Raw genomic sequence first — 19,920 nt, forward strand, 5'->3', positions numbered from 1 at the left:
TGTTTGTAACACAGATTAGCTAATCCTGGTTAAAGTGGCAATGAAGACATGGTAACTCAACTTCTACCTCAGTTTAGTAGCTGTAGTTCTAGCTCAGGCTGCTCTTTAGGCTTGAATTTGAGCTGTTGAGCTGAGTTGCTGTGTCTTGACTGCTATTTTAACCCAAGTTAAGAACACATCTTCTTTGAGTGCTTGCTCAGGTCAATTCCAAGTAGGTGTGTGCACACAGTGTGCACAGTCACTGGAAGGTTTTTCCCATAGCGGTACCGTCGGCTCGGCTCAGGCGCCCCCTGGATTTTCCCCGCATATAGGGTGCTACCAACCTGCCGCAACTCCAGTTCCATCTTACTGCCAGTGATGGTCGTTGGAGCGTTCTCTTTTCTCTTGTTTTCGAATGATCCCCTAGTGTACTCGTCGTTCCTACCTGAAAATAGTTTCAACGGTTAGTTAATGGTTTTTAGTAGAGTGTAGTGTAGTGTTTGAACCTCATCCCCTTGTTAGCCGGGGTTCTCTTCTCCGTTCCCTTCTCCTGCCTGGTGCGGGGCATGCCTCAGTTCCAGAACTTTAAGCCATGTAGGGTCTGCCAAGAGCTGATGCCAAAGGGCGACCCACACAGGTCCTGCTTAACGTGCCTGGGGGAATCCCACCAGACAGACAGATGCAAGATTTGCAGAGGATTCTGCCTCCACACTAAGAAGGAAAAGGACCACAGGCCCTGCGGCTGCAGTCAAAGTCGGCCTCATGGACCTGGCACTGGGTACTTCAGCATCAGTGTGTAGCGCACTGGCTTCAACCAGGAGTCCTTTTCATGGCGATCTCTCTGTCGCCTCAGATGGACGAGCCTGTTCAGGGCCAGAGAGCTCTATCGCAGTGTGGACGTCACACTCTCGCTGCAGGTGCTCAAGTCTCTTTAGTGGTGGCTCAATCCGCGAGTGGTGTGTGCAGGGATCCTCATCTCCAAACCGTATCCCTCGCTGTGTCTGGTTACCAACATGTCGGTGATGGGGTGAGGAGTGCACCTGCGAGAGCTCAGAACTCAGGGCCTCTGGTCCCAAGTGGAGCTATCGCTTCACATCAACGTCAGGGAGCTGAGAGCAATTCATCTGGCGTGCCAGACCTTCCAAGCTCATTTGAAAGGGAGATGCATATCAATCCTGACAGACAATACAGCACAACAGCAATGTTTTATATAAACAGACAGGGTGGAGCATGCTCCTCTCCCCTATGTCAGGAAGCTCTAAAGCTCTGGGATTTCTGCATAGCTCACTCAATACTCCCAGATCTCAAAATGAGCTGGCAGACCATCTCAACAGATTCTTCCACAAGCACAAGTGGTCCATTCGACCGGACACGGTGAACAACATTTTCCAACTGTGGGGAGTTCCCCAGATCGACTTGTTCGCCACAAAGAGCAACAGGAAGTGCCTGCAGTTCTGCTCCTTCCTGAATCACAGTCTGGGCTCACGTGCACACACGTTCCTCCTTCCCTGGAAGGACCACCTGTTCTATGTGTTCCCACCTATCCCACTTGTCCAGAAGATTCTTCTCAAGATCCAGAGGGAAGGAGCCTCAGTGATACTCATAACACCAGCCTGGCCCTGCCAGCACTGGTACACCATGCTTCTGGAGCTGTCAATGGACACCCTCATCACCCTGCCTTTATTTCCAGACCTGATCACCCAGCACCACAGCCGGCTCCAGCATCCCAATCTCGAGTCTCTCCACCTCATGGCTTGGAAGCTGCATAAACCTGGTAGAGCTCACATGCTCAGATCCTGTTAGGGAGGTTCTCCTTGGCAGTAGGAAACCATCCATGACGTCGACCTACTTGGTCAAGTGGAAGAGATTCTTGATCTGGTGTTCGCAGAGTTGTACCTCTCCAATGCAATCATCAATTCCCTTTATCTTGGACTAACTGCTACATTTAAAGCAGCTTGTAACCCTGCCACCATTTCAGCATTCCACCCAAAAGTGGCAGACCGCTCAGTCTTTGCTAATCCGATGGTGGGTTGTTTTCTTAAAAGGACTGGACAGGTTTTACCCGCAAGTTCAGCAAGCAACCCCAGCTTGGGACCTTAATCTGGTGCTTTTGAGGCTGATGGGGCTTCCATTCAAGCCCTTAGCAACATGCTCATTACTCTATCTATCATGGAAGGTGGCTTTCCTTGTCACAATAACTTCAGTTAGAAGGGTGTCTGAGCTCAAGTCCTTCACATCCGACCTTCCTTATACCATCTTTTACAAAGACAAAGTGCAGCTTTGGCTGCATCCAGCCTTTCTCCCTAAAGTCATCTCTCAATTTCATGCCAATCAAGACATTTTTCTTCCAGTCATTTTCTCTGAGCCTCAGGCTAACTGCTGGGAGCAGAGGCTCCACTCCCTGTACATTCGGTGGGCATTGACCTTTTATATCAAGCAAACAAAGCCGTTTTGTAAATTGAACCAGCTGTTTGTCACGGTAGCGGACAGGATGAAGGGCCTTCAGCTGTCCTCTCAAAGGATATCATCGTGGATCACGTCCTGTGTCCGAGCATATCATGATTTAGTAAAGATCCCTTCCCCTGCGCTGATGCACATTCTATTAGAGCACAGGCCTCCTTGGCAGCATTCCTGGCCTAGGTCCCAATTCTGGAGATCTGTGGAGTGGCGATGTGGTCCTCAGTCTACACTTTTACTTCTCATTATGCCATTACCCAGCATGCCAGGGATGATGCAGCATTCAGCAGAGTGGTGCTTCAATCAGTGAGTCCATGAATTCCAACCCCACCTCCTAGGTAAGGCTTGGGAGTCACCTACTTGGAATCAACAAGAGCAAGCACTCGAAAAAAAAACGGTTACCTACCTCTCGTAACTGTTGTTTTTCTAAATGTGTTGCTCATGTCCATTCCAAGATCTACCTGCCTTCCCCTCTGTCAGAGTAATCTGGCAAGAAGGAACTGGAGAGGTGGGAGGGCCCATGAAGGTGCGACTCCAGGGGTGCCTGAGCTGACCCAACAGGTACCTCTAGGGGAAAAACCTTTCTGCGACTGTGCATGCGGTGCGCAAAAAACTATTTGGAATGGACATGAGCAACACATCTTGAAAACCAAACAGGCAGGTAGGTAACGTTTACACACACACACACACACACACACACACACACACACACACACACACAAGTCTGTGGATATCCACTTTGTATCTATGCATATCTGCATCCGCAGATGAGGCTATCCGTGGACCATGTGTGCGGCTCTTATATTGGATATATATACACTTTTTGTATCTGCATAGGGCTCTAGTTGGAAGGTTTCACTCAAAGCAGCGTTGAAATTTTTCTTCGTGCTTTTTATTTTTGTAAAGTTTTTGTTCCTTCTTACGGCTGGGTTCTTGGGCTTTGTTTGGAAGTTTTTAGATAAAAGCAATAGTCTGTGGCATGATGTGAATGATTAGACTTTTGGCATATATATACTTCTGAATGCCTTTATCCACCTGAGAATGCACTAATAGCCTTGAAATGCTTAAGCCAGTGTGGCTTACTGGTATAAGTATATGCTTAGAAATCTACGAAGTCAGTCTGGAGCACTAACAATACCTCACTTTGAAAACACAGAGGTTCTATATAGAATTATGCCAGAAAAGAATAGCTCAGAAAGCAACAGAGAAAACAAATGTCGGTCTTTTAAGCGAAAGGGTTATTTGCAACAGGACAGGTAGCTCAAATCTTACAGGAAGATATTGAGTATACCAGTCATGCAAAGTAATCCTTCAGCATGTATCTGTGAGGCACAGAGGGGGTGGATGTCTTGCTGGAATTTAGATTAAGGTATGAGTAGTGCCTGTTTCTTTTTCTTCTTTCAGTGGTGAGGTTCCAGACATGTATCTTGAGGACTTGGTGAATGCCAATAACATCACTTTAAAAGCCTAATCTACCAATCGGAACATGGTTTTGAACCTTGTTTCTATAGTCATAGTCTAATATTGCTAAATACTGAAGACCTGTCCTAAAATATTTTAGGTTACAAGTGAAATGAGTTTGTTCTTCGTTCTGCCATCAAACTGTTTGTAGGGGATGTATGTGCTGTGACAGATTCGAAGAATATAAGAGTGCTGGAAGGCAGGTATATCAACCTTCAGAATGAGCAGGCCCTTGTTCCCTGGATAGCCAAACAAAGGGTACTCCAGGCCAATTAAGACACCTGACCCCAATTAACCAGTTAAGGCTGTTAGGCTAATAGAGACAGCTGGAACCAATCAAGGTCCCACTTATACTGTTTAAAAGCTCTCCTTCCAGTGCCCTCGAGGAGGCTGAGGTGAAAGGAGCTGGAGGAGAAGAAGCATTGTTGAATCCTGAGATAAGGGTGAAGCTAGGAAAAAGGAACCATGGGGGAAGTGGCCCAGGGAATCAAAGCAGTGTCCGTGGTGAAGGGAAAGCCACCAACAGCTGCTACCATTAGGGTCCCTGGGCTGAAACCCAGAGTAGAGGGCAGTACTGTTGCTTTAAGTCCTTGCTATTTGTATGAGTTATTCACACTGTGTAATTGGTCATCTAGTGGTTTTCTTCCTAAATGGTTGACTCCTAAACTCACAAAGAGCATTTAAAATGGCTGTGAATGTTTGTGTGGATCCATACTTAATTAATATTTGTGTGTGAATATGTATCTGCACTAATATTCATGAAACTGTTTATGTGAACATTTATGTAAACATTTATTGCTCATTCAATTATTAATGAGAGGTAATAAATACTATATGAGGCTATGATAGTGCCTCCCCAGACTGAGCAAAAACAGGCAGTCCATTTAACTGATAGAATGGGAGAAGTTCTAGCATAGTTGTTAATACCATTCATTGTATTTCAAGTACTCTTGTCTGCCTTAAAGGCAAAGCACTGAGTGAATTAGTAGTATGATGCTGAGCAGATTATTGAATTTAAGTAGAGGTTAGCTAACTTGTTATTTCTCTGTTCACAAGACACTAGCTACTACACAAATTGTTTATTTGGCTCAGTGGAAATGACTACAGTACTTGAGTTTTGTTTGTAATGCAGAGGGTACAAAGCTCAGAATTCCCTCAAAAAAAATCTCCTTTTGGATTTGTTGTACGTTTGCTAGTTTTACTCCTAGAATAAATGACTCTATTTGCAATTTGATAACTGTCTTACCAGATTGTGTTCTGTGCAACACCGGTCCTCAGGACACAATGATCAAACAGGGATCTTTGGGGTATGACATGTGGGGCAGGTCAGGAGGGGGGAAAAAAATCCTGCTCCTTCTTGATCCTGAATTAGGGAGTTTCTTTCCCAGCAATATGACTGTGTCTGACGGCGTGAGAATGTTATATAAGATTCAGCAACCTTACCAGCTCCAAACTCTGTTCACTCTTGTCAGCGGTAGTGCCTTCCTGGCCCGTTACTGCTTCCGGGGGGGACGACCCAGGAAGCGGGGGTTTTCGGGCTAAGTAGTGAGGATTGCGGGGGTGGAAGTGCTCTTGGGACCCCTGCAGCAGTCCCAACAGGAAAGGCGGTGGAGGAGGGCTGAGACTGGGCTCACCTTGGGAGTTGGTTTCATACTTTTCCCTTCCTCGCAGGAGGACAGAACTGCAAACTATTCCTCATGCCCCAGCTCCTGGGACTAGTGAGCTCTGCAGCGCCGGGCGGGAGCTTCCCTGCTCCTACCTCCTTCCCTCTTGGGGTACTGTAGGGAGGTTACCCCTTGCCTCCACCCGCCCTTACAGGCTATACTAGCTCTGTGCTTAGCTGCAGCCAGGTCCCCTGCCCCAGGGTAGTGCTGGGACAGGGCTTGGCCGAGGAAGCGGCCATAGCCTTCCCCACTGGATTGGTTAGTTACAGCAGATACCAGGCTTCAAGGAACACTGACCTGGGCGGGGGAATTCTTGCTCTGTCCTGCTCTGGGGTCAGCGTGTGTGTGTGTGTCCCTGCTCCCTCCTGACCCTGCATTATCCTTCATTGCTGTGTTTTCCACACTAGCAATAATCTACCTATTGCTGACAGGTGTCAGCAACGGGAGCAGCTGTATTGGTGCCCAGCACCGTGTAACTGCAAGTGTTAAGAAGGACAAACCATGTTCCGCACGTTTCAGTAGCCTGGGTGTGAAATGCAAGCATCTAATTGAGTGGTTCTCAAACTTTTGCCTTCATGACTCCTTTCACACAGCAAACCTCTGAGTGTGATGTCCTTATAAATTAAAAACACATTTTTTTATATTTAACACTATTCTAAAAGCTGGAGGCGAAGGATGGTTTGGGGGTTGAGATAGATGGCTCGCAACCCCCCATGTAATAACCTTGTGACCCCTTGAGGGGACACGACCCCCAGTTTCAGAACTCCTGATCTCATTTAAGTAACAACTTGGTCTGTTTTTCAGTTGCTTTTTACTTTCCCTGACATATTCCTCTGGGTTTTAACTTCATATGTTCGGTGTTAACACAGAAGCATATTATTTTACTTCGAAAGTTTGTGCATATTCTATTTAGCCATCTTTTTGTATTAGGCAGTTGTGGTCAATGCTCCCATTTTAAAAACTAGACTTCTCCCTAAGACTTTTTTGATCATAAAAACAACAAAGCTTGAACCCTTAAGTACTAAACATCACATGTGGCTAGTCCTTACTGAGGAATAGTTTCAAGAAAAGTCTGAAATATATTTTAAGTTACAGGTGATTTAAAATTCACTTTTATACCTATGCAGTATATTAGTATTCTCCTTTAACTTACACTAAAGTAAATCAACAGTAACTCCACTAAAATGAGGGTAGCTAGTTTTTTAGAAGTATGACAGTTCCTATAACTCTATGGGTAGGCTTTTCTGTCTACAGAGTGATCTAGTGTAAAGCCTCTAGAGTAAACAATTGTTTTATTCTTCAGTTTCATAAATTTTATGATGTACCACTACACAGAAAACACAGCTATGACCTTTCTGCCTTTTGGAGGTCCTAACAGAGAATTCACCTTACTAGGATTCAAGATTAAAATGTTCAGTTAGTAGGAGACATCAATATACTTTCTGCTATGACTGTTGCTTCGATGCACAAGAATAAACTATTATCCAGGAAGAAATAAATCTTTCCTCCTCAGAATGTATTGATAAGAATATATGAATCATAGGTATAAATTGTTGTGGCTCCACTGAACTCAAAGGAGCTTTGACCATTTTACACCAGCTGGGGATCTGACCCTTAAAATGGAGACCACGTTCTTCCAACACAAGTCCCTTTCCCACTGAGTTGCAGCACACTCACTGTGCTTAAGGACTGTTTCCATGTGAACCCTGTCAGGTAAGCTGGCAAAAGCTGCTTTTTGGAACTTATGTTCATGGTAGTTATAATATTTAGGATGACTCTATCACTGTGGAGTGTTTTTTTTTTTCAATATAGTGGTAGCTAAAAATTGAAAACTCAATTAAAATATATTTTAAGAACTGAAGAGCAAGTGATTACATCAGTATTTTTGAGTGATCTGTGTTGCAATAGTATTGCCACTTGGATTGTAAACATTTTGAGTAAGGATCATCTTTTTTTGTTATGTGATTGTACAGTGCCTAGCACAATGGAACTAGGGCCATTTGGTGCTACTGCAATACAAATAATAGTATAAATGCCACTACTTTCAAATACTTTCAGATATTTTGCTTTTATGGAAGAAAAGAGTTTTTCTTGTACTTATGTATTGTGTTGTCTATTTTCCCCCTTCTTTTAGTGATATTTACTGATTACCGCATCCAAGTAAAAGTGGAGGAAAAGTGTGAATGAGGTTAATTACAGAACTGAAAAAGTTAGGGCTGTTTGGGGCCCTGGGGAGGGAAATACTAATGCAAATATTTTATCACTTTGACAAATCCTGGAAGTGGGAAGAGAATTCCCCAGTACAGGTCTGAGTTTGGAAGTAGAGGATTAATTAAGCCTTTGCTATAGACCCCATCCAATAGGCAGTAGTTCCTAAAAGATAACATTAAATTATCCAAATTATTCCAGTTGAGAGTTGCAAAATTGTTATGAAATTTTATCAGATCAAGCACCAAATGAGCTTTCTACCACAATGATCATTAAAACACTATTGATAATATACTTGACTGTCAAAATAAATTATATTCCTGGGCAGGTACTGTCTTGCAAAGCTGCTTTCATTAATGATCTGTAAGCAGCTGAGTTATTTTTCCAATCCCTTGGTTTGCAGTGTAAGAGGGCAAAATTGCAATAAACTTTGCATTATGGGTTTAGTCAGACCCTCAAATTAATTGTTTCTTCCTACTTTTTCCCCTGCTAGTTAGATTTATCTTACTTTTTAAACGTCTGTTTATTTCCTCACTACTTATTAGTATTTTTCTTGTTCAAGTGATGCAGTCAAACTTTTTGTTTTTACATTAGATTGAATACTAGTGCTCTGCTCAGGCTTCCTGTGAACATCGTGGTTGAGGGCCTGCAATTTCAAATTCTCTTTCATTGACTTCAGTGAATTGTGTGAGGTGGGCCCACCAGATCAGAGCCTGAACTTCATGGAGCCCAAAACTGTTTCAGGTGGCAAAGCTCTTATTGATTTGTGATTTCAAGACCCGTGGAGAGGTTAGACAATTATCTGTGTGCGCGGTCACACATATGTGTGTAAACATTCAGCCCCTTTATTTTTCAATTGGTGACTGAAGTCTATGATGGCCATGCTTACAAGAACTAGTTCCTGCCAAGTCACTGGTCAGTAGTAGTAGATATGCCATTAACCAAATTTGTTTAAAAATCTGTTTTGGCATTGCGTATTTAATTCTATGTTGCACTGGTTCACACCCTGCTCCTGAGGCATACAAATCAAGGTGTGGTTATAATTTCAAAAGCTCCGAATGGTCTAGGATTAAACTATGTCTCAAGACTACCTATGCTCTCTTTTGGAAGCTGTGACTGGGTGGAACGTCTTGCTGTCTGCCCTTAGTGGAGGTAAACTTAGTGGAGGTGGATAGCAGGGTAATTTTGTGACCCTAAGCACTCCTATATTTACACCCTATGCACTATTGTAATAATCTTTGTACAAAATTTGTCTTCTGATGTATATTTAAAAACTACTATCTCACTGATCATTAATATTCTTGCGTGATGTATGTATGTGATGTGCATTAATGAGTAATGGATATAAGATGGAATTATGATTAAAGTGTATTTAAACCAGGGGGAGTTGGGAGTTGTCTGCTTTAGACAAAGAAACATATATTTGATTCTCTAACCAGCCCAGTCTTCAGGCAAAGGAAATAAAGGTCCATTTTTACATAATAGATAATCAAAGCTAGTAAGATAACAAGGGGGGGAAGAAAGAGTGTAGAGCTTCCTTCACCACCAAACTCTAGGTTGCCTTTCTCACAGCTTGAATAAACGTTACTTTGGAGGGGGTGGATAACCATCAGCAGAATTCATTTAAAAGATGTACTGGTCTGTAAAGACGGGGGCTGAACCTCAAGTGATAAGCAATTGAATCAACTGACTGTATACAATTTTACTTTATTATTAAAGTGTATAGAGTGAAGTCTCTTCTAAAATGTCATTAACACTATATGTGGAAATATGGATATTTAATGATGATATGCTTTAAAGTCTTTGGCTAAATAGGGAAAAACATCTTCTCTCCCGCTGAGAGAAGGCAGCTATTTACCTGTCTCCTATGTAAATTAAAGCATGGTGGAATCAAAACAATGGCAACTCATTTACATACAGGGGGATGGGAAACCCACAGAAAGGGAAGAACAGAATGAGGTCATCCTGCCTCATGGAATAAAGTCATTGAACTTTGGAAGATATAAGAAAAGAAGAAGCCATGGAAACTTTTTTTAAGACACCATAATAGAGGTTCAACTTAAATGTATACCCCAAATTAAAAAACATAATAAGAGAGCCAAAGAAGTGCCACCGTGGCTAAACAACCAAGTAAAAGAAGCAGTAAGAGGCAAAAAGGTATCCTTTTAAAAGTGGAAGTTAAATCCTACTGAGGAAAATAGAAAAGAGCATAAAATCTGGCAAGTGAAGTGTAAAAATATAATCCTCAGCTGTGAAGACAGATGCAAAGAATTCATTTAGTTTCTTCGCAATGGCCTTATCATCCTTGAGTGCTCCTTTAGCATCTCGATCATCTATCTAGCCAAAGACTCAAAAAGTAATAACAAAATGTTTTAAAAGTACATCAGAAGCAGGAAGTCTGCTAAACAACCAGTGGGGCTGCTGGATGATCGAGATGCGAAAGGAGCACTCAAGGACGATAAGGCCATTGCAGAGAAACTAAATGAGTTCTTTGCATTGGTCTTCACAGCTGAGGATGTGAGGGAGATTCTCAAACCTGAGCCATTATTTTTAAGTGACAAATCTGAGGAACTGTCCCAGATTCAGGTGTAATTAGAGGAAGATTTGGAACAAAGTGATAAATTAAACAGTAATAAGTCACTAGAACAAGATGATGATCTTCGAGCGGTGTCCATTTAAAGGAGATTCTTATGGAGAAATCCCTCCAACCTGATTTGGAGACAGGCAGAACAAAACCCTCTCCTAGCTGCTCTCCAACCAGGTCGGAACCGACCAAGAGCACGGCTCCACCTTCCCACAAGAAGAGAAAGAGAGCCTTGACCTCCCCACACAGGGAAACGGGCAAAAAGAAACAGTCCCCAGCGAGGGCCTTGCCAGCGGTGCCAACTGCCTTAAGGATCAGCACCTGCGATGTTCCTGGCACCGGGCATATAGTGCAGAAAAGTAAGGAGTTAAGACCATGTAACGGCCAGCACCAAAGGCCCTGGCATCCACACTGGCTTCGGTGCCATCTGCGCACATAGGCCCAGCAACAACAATGCTGTTGCCACTGGCGACTCCACCAGTACTGACACACCATCCAGCACTGGCTGACAGTGCCACCATTGGACCACCGGCCCCAGCCAAGACCAAAGACAAACTGCTTAAACCTATGGCTTCTGACTCTAAATTCTCGGTGCCGCACCCTCTGGCACAGACACAATTTCTAACACATTAAGACATCTCAGTGGCCCTGGTGCCAGATTCGCCTCTGCTCAGTACGGAGGGCTCACTCTTGATCCAGCCACCCTCTCCTGCTGAATGCTTTGTCTTCACAGACAGCAATGACGATGACCACAGAGACACAGTCTTTTCTCCACTCGACCCTCCTCCATCACAACAAAGACCACCTCACAGGAATGTGCATCACAGGGACCAACCCCAATTCCCATGGTTTGTTCCCCCATGGATGGGACCTCAACTACCATACCCCATGCAATGGGCGTCTTGGGACCCATGGGCACCCTGGAAGGCCCACTACTCCTGCACCTCCTCACCCCATAGAGCACAGATCCTCTCTCCACCTGGATCGCCAATGCCATCCGCAGCTAGAGCCCTTGAGCAGTCACATGAGGAAGTGGCGGAAGAGTCAGCACCTGACATGGAGTCGCCCAAACGCAACTCCTCTTCTTCGCCTGATGAAGCTGTCATGCTACCTCCACCAACTATGACAGATGACTTCAAGCAATTTCAGGAATTATTTAAGAGGGTTGCAATCAGCCAGGACATTCCATTGGAGGAAGTACAGGAGAATCAACATAAACTCTTGAAGAGTCTCCAACCTTCGGCATCCTCAAAAATTGCACTCCCCATAAACGATGCCATATCAGAACCGACTGACACTATCTGGCAGACACCAACCTCCATCCTGCCAACCTGTAAAAGGGCTGACTGGAAATATTATGTCCCAGCCAAGGGCATGGACTTTTTATTCTCACACCCGCAGCCCAACTCCCTCGTGGTTGAAGCAGCTAACCAAAGGGCTAAAAAACCTCATTACCGGTCCACACCCAAGGAAAAAGACCTCAAATGCCTTGACCTCTTAGGTCGCAAGGTTTACACATCCTCTCCTTTCCAATTTAGAATTGCCAACTATACCACTCTTCTCGCTAGCTATGACTTTGATAATTACAACAAACTTTTTGAATTTACCTCCGACATCCAAGAGGACCGAAGAGCGGATTTTAAATCAGTCCTTGTAGAGGGACAGCTAGTATCCAGAATAGTACTTCAAGCATCTCTGGACATGGCTGACACCGAAGCTCACATCACAGCTACTGCGGTGGTAGTACGTATGGCCTGGCTCTCCTCATCTGGCATCCCTAAAAAGCTGCAGACCAAAGTGGAGGATTTACTGTTTGACAAAGACAAACTTTTTTCTGGGAAAACCAATGAAGTCCTCCACATGATGAAAGATTCCAGGGCTACCCTCCCAACACTAGGGATCTACACCCCTCCTTCCAAGAGATAAAGATACCAGCCTTACCAGAGCTATTGCCTGAAGCAATACAACTGCACAGTCCAAGCAGTATGATACTGGGAGGTCCCGTGGCAAGCTTAACAGATGTCGAAAAACCCAGTCGGAACAACCTGTGTCCCACCCGTCAGGCAACAAACCACAATTTTGAAGTCTTGGTCGAAGGTCTGAGTGACCACTCCTTACCACCAGCACCTACTTGCCCTTTTGGCCATGGCCTCCACTGCTTCCACCACGCTTGGCGAAACATCACACAGGATCGCTGGATCCTGGAAATAGTGCAGTTGGGCTATTCCATCCCATTTACTTTATGGCCCCCTACTCTTCACCCTTCCCCGTCACTCTTCAGCGACCCCTCTCACAAACACCTGCTTCGGGAAGAAGTAACTCACCTACTCCTCTTAGGTGCAGTGGAATGAGTTCCAAGACAACACAGAGGGAAGGGATTTTACTCCGACTATTTCTTGATCCAGAAGAAAAGCAGAGGATGGCGATCCATTCTAGACCTGCGACAACCCAACAAATTCACCTGCTCCCAAAAATTCAGAATAGTCACGTTGGGCATGATAATACCGGCGCTGGAATGAGGGTACTGGTTCTCAGCCCTCGACCTACAAGATGCATATTTCCATATCTCAATACACCGAGCACACAGATGATTCCTACAGTTCACTTCCAATACAGAGTGCTCCCATTCGGTCTCTCCACTGCACTGCAAGTGTTTTCCAAGACTCTTGTGGTGGTGGCGGCCCACCTGCGCAAACAAGAGACCATATTTTTCCCATACCTGGATGACTGCCTCATCAAGGGCCGATCATACGAAGAAACGCAAATGGCCACGCAGTCAACCGTCACTCTTTTCTAAAGGCTTGGACTGCGAATAAACTTCCAAAAGTCCACTGTGATGCCTACACAGCAAATAGAATTCATTGGGGCTTACCTGGACTCGACCCTTGCCAGAGCCTTCCTCCCGCAAGCCAGGTTCCTCAAGATCAAACACCTCATACACATGGTGTCCATTTACCCAAGGATCAAAACCAGAACATGCCTGCAACTTCTGGGCCACATGGCAGCTACCACGTTCTTGATGAAACATGCCAGACTACAAATGAGGTGCTCACAGTGCTGGCTGTTTCGGTATACAAACCCGTTAAGCACAGCCTCCACATGATGGTAACTCTACCTGCAAACATGCTGAACTCCCTGTACAGGTGGATGGAAAGGGAGAATATATGCGTAGGAGTTCCCTTTTGCTAAAATCCCCCAGTGCTCATGCTCACCACAGATACCTCCCTGATAGGCTGGGGTGCACACCTGCAACACCACACCACACAAGGCAGGTGGTCTGCACCCGAGGCCCATCTGCATATAAACCTCCTAGAACTCAGAGCAGTCTGGTACGCCTGCCTTCACTTCCTCCCATTGATTCTAAACAAATCTATTAGAGTACTCACGGACAACGTTGCATGCATGTTCTACATCAACAGACAAGGGGGAGCAGGATCACACTCCCTGTGCAAAGAAGCCATCAAACTTTGAAACTGATGCATACGACATTGCATAGACATCACGGCCTCATACCTGCCCGGGTGTCAGAACACCACCACCGACACCCTCAGCAGACACTTTTTACAGGAACACGAATGGGAATTAAATCCTTGAATTGCATCCCACTTATTCTCCCTTTAGGGAGTCTCCTTCAATAGATCTGTTCGCCACAGCAAGGAACCGCAAATGCCAATTATTTTGCTCCAGAATGGGACTCAGGACCAGCTCCCTGGGAGATGAATTCCTAATCCCATGGAACAGGACACTCATGTGTGCATTCCCTCTGATTCCTCCTCAAATACACAGTCCTCTGCAAGATCAGGGACGACAAGGCTAAGGTGATACTTATCGCCCCAACTTGAGCCAGGCAGACCTGGTATCCTTACCTGCTTTGTACATCGATCTGCCCTCCGAGAACTCTCCTGATGAGACTGGACCTCCTCTCCCAGAGCGACAGTTGCATCCTCCATCCACAACTGGAGAAACTTCATCTGATGGCCTGGCTCCTCCTTGGTTCCAACTGCAAAAACTAGCCTGTTCAGAGCTAGTCAGACACATGTTATTACACAGCAGACACAACTCCACTTGCTGTACTTGCTTCAAAAGTGGAAACAATTTTTGATGTGGTGCTTACAGAAAACCCTCACACCCTGCACCTCACCCCTTCCCGATGTTCTAGATTACATTTTAGAACTCAAAAAAAAAGGTCTATCACTCAGCTCCATCAGAGTTCATCTCACGGCAATCAATGCCTTCCACCAGAAACTGGACGGCTCCTCTGTCTTCACACACCCTACTACAAAATGCTTCCTTACCAGACTCCAAAACCTCTACTCTGAAGTCCACCCACTCCCCACACCCACCTGGAATTTGAACCTAGTCCTCAGAGGCCTCATGAGACCTCCCTTTGAACAGATAGCCACCTCTTCCTTACTCTACATGTCCAGGAAGTTTGCATTCCTCATGGCCATCGCGTCAGCCAGACGGGGCGGAGAAATAAGTGCACTCGTGGCCAACCCCCCTTCTCCTCCCCTCCCATACACTAATTTCTTTAAGGACAAGATCACATTGTGACCCCATCCTAAATTTCTGCCAAAGTTGGTATCCTCTTTCCATCTTAACCAGCTGATATACCTCCCCACTTTTTACCCCAAACCCCACAAAAACCCACAGGAAGTGGCACTTCATAGCCTCTACATTAGAAGGGCGATTGCCTTCGACTTGGACAGAACAAAATCATTTCATAAATCACCTAGACTCTTTGTATCTACTGCAGAATGCTCCAAAGGAACTGCTATTTTGAAACAGCAGCTCTCCAAGTGGATCTCTGACTATATTAAGTCCTGCTACCAGATCCACAATGTTGAAACTCCTGACGGCATCAGAACTTATTCCACTCGAGCAATGTCAACATCAGTAGCATTCCTACACAGTGTACCCATTATTGACATACGCAAAGTTGCTACATGGTCATCGGACCATACGTTTGCCAAACACTACGCCATCATACAAGACACCAGAGCGGACGCTATAGTAGGTTATACAGTACTGTCTGCCACTGCCAAACCTGCAACTCCAAAATCCACCCAACCATAACGGGTACTGCTCTACATTCACCGGAAGTGGAGCACCCACAGGGACACCACTCGAAGAAGAAGAGAAGGTTACTCACCCTGAGTAGTAACTGAGGTTCTTTGAAATGTGCACCCCTGTGAGTGCTCCAATGTTGATAAATGCAAGAAATGCACATTGGAAAACATAATCCCAACTATACATATAAAATGATGGGGTCTAAATTATCTATTACCACTCAAGAAAGAGATCTTGGAGTCACTGTGGATAGTTCTCTGAAAACATCCACTCAATGTGCAGCAGCAGTCAAAAAAGTGAACAGAATGTTGGGAGTCATTAGGGAAGGGATAGATAATAAGACAGAAAATATCATATTGCCTCTATATAAATCCATGATACACCTACACCTTGAATAGTGCATGCAGATGTGGTTGCCCCAACTCAAAAAAGATATATTGGAATTGGAAAAGGTTCAGAAAAGGTCAACATAAATGATTAGGGGTATGGAATGGCGTCAGTATGAGGAGAGATTAATAAGATTGGGACTTTTCAGCCTGGAAAAGAGATGACTGCAGGGCGGGGGAGGATATGGTAGAGGTCTATCAAATCATGACTCATGTGGAGAAAGTAAATAAGGACATGTTATTTACTCATAACACAAGAACTAGGGGTCACAATATCAAATTAATAGGCAACAGGTTTAAAACAAACAAAAGGAAGTCTTTCTTCACACAACATACAGTCAACCTGTGGATCTCTTTGCCAGAGGATGTTGTGAAGGCCAAGACTATAACAGGGTTCAAAAAAAGGACTAGATAAATTCATGTTGGATAGGTCCATCTATGGCTGTTAGCCAGGATGGGCAGGGATGGTGTCCCTAACCTCTGTTTTCCAGAAGCTTGAAATAGGCAAAATGGGATGAATCACTTGATGATTACCTGTACTGTTCATTCCCTCTGGGGCACCTGGCATTGGCCACTCTGAGCTAGATGGACCTTTGATCTGACCCCAGAATGACTGTTCTTATGTCCATCTTTGGCATCCCTCACTAAACAGACACAAGGGAACAGAGTTCTCGCAATTTGTGAAGGATAGGTCCTTCAACAAAAGGGGGCAGTTTGAAGTCTCTGGAAACTGCTTATAGGCGAGAAACCATCTTGAGCAAAGCCTGCAACTTTCTGGATTGAATTTTAGACTTTTAGGTGCATGTCTTCACTTTTAATTGCTTGTAACCCTTTCTTTCTTTATTCCTTTTACTTGGCAATTGTTAACCGATGTTCTATTGTTAGTAAACACAGTGCTGTGTTTAAATGGAAGGGTGTATTTACCTCAGTTAAGTTAATAAGATGTGAGGTGTTTTTGCTTCTTTACAGGGACAAACAAACCCTATTATTTTTCTGAACTGTCCAGGGAAAGGGCTGGACATAGCAGAGCACAGTTTTGGGGAAATCAGGGACTGGGAGTGTGTAGGGGTCATCTTGCTGGTTGTAACCAAGGCTGGTAGAAGTCTATGTGGGGCTGTAGACAGACTGCTGGGGTCAGAGCTGCTGAACCAGGGTTGTTTAGCACACACACACTTCACAGTGTGACCTGCAAGCTTGTGGGCTGCTTGTGAGCATCCTAGGCTGGAAGCTAGAGCAGGAAAACATTAAGACACCCAGGATTGGAGAGCAAGTGGTGGCACAACCCTCACTGGTCTGGATTGCACCCTGAACCCCATGGCACCTTGGCACTGTTTTTTCTGTTCTGGAATTTGCTCCCTTTGGTCCACCAGAGAAAGAAGTTGGCAGTTTACGTATATGGTGCAGAATACACTGTGTGCTCTAGTTCAGTGGTTTTCAAACTGCAGGTTGCGACCTGGTACCAAGTCGTGGAATGTAAAGCACTGGGTTGCAGCGGCTCTGGTCAGTACCGCCGACCAGGCCATTAAAAGTCCCATTGGCGGTGCTGCCCAGCTATGGCAGGCTAGTCCATGCCTGTTCTTACACCATGCTGCACCCCGGAAGTACCGGCTTCACACTCCCATTGACCGGTTCCTGGCCAATGGGAACTGGGGGGCGGGGAGGTACCTGCGGGCAAGAGCTGCGCGGAGCTGCTGGTGGGCCTCCACCTAGGAGCCGAACCTGCTGCTGGCCGCTTCCGGGGCGCAGCGTGGTCCGCGGTGCCAGGATAGGCAGGAAGTCTGCCTTAGCACCCCCATTGTGCCGCTGACCGGGAATCGCCCAAGGTAAGCCCACATCCCAACCCCATGCCCCAGTCCCCAGCCCTGAGCCCCCCCAAACCTGGATCCCCTTCCTGCACACCAAACCCCTCATCCCTGACCCCATCCTCGAGCCTTGACCCCCTCCAGCACCCCTGCCCCAGCCCAGAGCCCCGTCCCACACCCCAAACCCTTCATCCCCAGCTCCGTTGGGTCACGGGCATCAACAATTTTCTTCAACTGGATCACCAGAAAAAAAGTTTGAAAACCACGGTTCTAGTTGTTTTCAGAGCTGATAGCCAGGGGAGTACTTATTGCACATACTTCATCAGTGGGTGAAGATGGTATAGACAAAGCTGGAGCGGAATATATCATAATTTATAAAAACTGTTTTTAAAAGTGTAGTTCTTTAACTATATGAAGATACTTCTAATGTGTATTTCCTCCCCAATGATTATGTCCCTTGTAAATAGTGTGTAGTAGCTAAATGTGGATATGACATACTGGTTAAAAAAAAATGCATTGGAACAAATGTCTAGTAAAGCTTCAGACCAGGCTTCACCTTGTTACAAATTATTTGTTTTGTCTTGCTTTCAGTTGAAGCATCTTGTCATAATGGAGACGAAACCATGGAAACTATTGAAGCTGCTGAGGCACTTCTCAATATGGACTCCCCTGGTCCTATGTTGGATGAAAAAAGAATAAGTGAGTTTAACAGTAGTAAATCAAATTTATATTGAAGACTATAAGTCAAATTTGAAGAAATTCAATATAATGTGGATTTTCCTATATGTATAAAAATAATATAAAAAGGTGTGGGTAGGTGAGACTTGCTGGCTTTGTTGGTAGCTTCAACATGCAACATGTCAGCTTAGGGACTCACATAAGCATAGGCTGATCAGTCTCAGAGTTGGACATTGGAGGTCATGAAAGAAAGGGAAATAAAATAGGATGTGTGTGTGTGAGGTTTTAAATCTAATATCATGCTGAAATGCTACAGTTTATGTGGTTATTGGGTATTGTATTTCACGTTGGTAAAGTAACTGAATGAATGCAGGTTACCTTAGATATGAATGAAAATGTCATGTTCTGTTGTGATCACAACCTTCGCTTCTGTTCCAAGTATTAAATTATTCTACACTATTTTATGATGTGTGCTCATGTACAAACCACATGAACAGACTTGTTCATTTGTGGGCTGACCTATTCTGCTGTGAAGACCTTAATTATAATAATAAATTTTATGTACATTATTATGGCTGTACTTGACCTACTGAAATTTTCCCTTATAATTGGAAGTGTTTTTTAAAAGTTTATTTAATTCTGTAAAAAGCATTGATAATGTAGTCTTCTTTTTCCCTAAGCAAATATGTTTGGTACATCTGAAGATGAAATTATTGTTGCTCCTGTTACTCATGTATCTGTCACACTTGATGGGATCCCTGAGGTTGTAGAGGTTCACCAAGTTCAAGACTCTTATGTTGAATCATCAGACACTCCAGAACTTGAGCAGCCTAAGAAGAAGAAAGGTAAGATGTTCACAGGATATGCGAGTTTGGAATAGAAAGTGCTTAGAGGTATGCTTTCTTCTCCTTGTGTGTATATATAGCAGCTCTTTAACATTAGTAGGAGCTACATATGGGCATCAAGACAACATAAACTAAGCTTACTCAGCTAGCTGTACGGGAAAAGTACTTTTTATTTGTTGTGACAAAGTGAGAATTATCTAGTATTTTTATGAAGCCTCAGTTTCCCTTTGTATGTTGCATTGTTCCTCGGTTGACAATGCTTCTGGAACAGCACAGGAGGCAGGAGGTGTGTGTATGTGTGTGGCCTTGCTGTCTGGGGGGAATAAATACAGTCATGCAAGAGCTGGCTTAGACTGACTCAAATCCAGCAAGATAGAGATGATGTCCCAAGAAATGAACAAACACCTGCCAGCAGGCAGGACTTGAGAACTGAGATCGAGAACAAAGTGTCAGGTGACTGGAAGAAGGGTGGGCTCAGGAGGTTGTACCGGGGAAGACAAAGCAAAGAGAAAGAGAGAGCCAGAGATTGAGTACATCAAAGATTGGCTGTCTGATTGTGGCACTGGTTTGACCAAGATGGACTATGGCTTAACTTCTGTCTCTCTGTGCTAACCTAACAACTTTCAGATTCAGTGTGCCATAGTAATAAATGGTTACCGTGTTTTGAAAAGGTCGCCTGTGTCACTGTAAGTGCTCACTGAGAGCATTGGGCCCTGGGTAGAGTATAGCCTCCCATAGGACTATTGGTTGGCTGGATTCTATACAGGGCTCCACACAGAGAGACTG

General features: G+C 44.6%; 1 protein-coding gene across 9 annotated transcripts in view; it reads left to right on the forward strand.

Moving 5' to 3' along the window:
* Positions 1-19,920, forward strand: part of ELF1 (E74 like ETS transcription factor 1) — a 148,694-nt gene that overhangs the window by 101,510 nt on the left and 27,264 nt on the right. For all 9 annotated transcript variants that reach the window (XM_073345903.2, XM_073345853.2, XM_073345923.2 and 6 more), the window contains 2 exons: positions 18,203-18,310; positions 18,970-19,134. In XM_073345903.2, coding sequence (XP_073202004.1) covers positions 18,203-18,310; positions 18,970-19,134 — 273 coding nt within the window. The remainder of the gene's footprint in view (positions 1-18,202; positions 18,311-18,969; positions 19,135-19,920) is intronic.

Source organism: Lepidochelys kempii, chromosome 1, assembly GCF_965140285.1.
Source record: "Lepidochelys kempii isolate rLepKem1 chromosome 1, rLepKem1.hap1, whole genome shotgun sequence".
Taxonomy (NCBI): Eukaryota; Metazoa; Chordata; order Testudines; family Cheloniidae; genus Lepidochelys; species Lepidochelys kempii.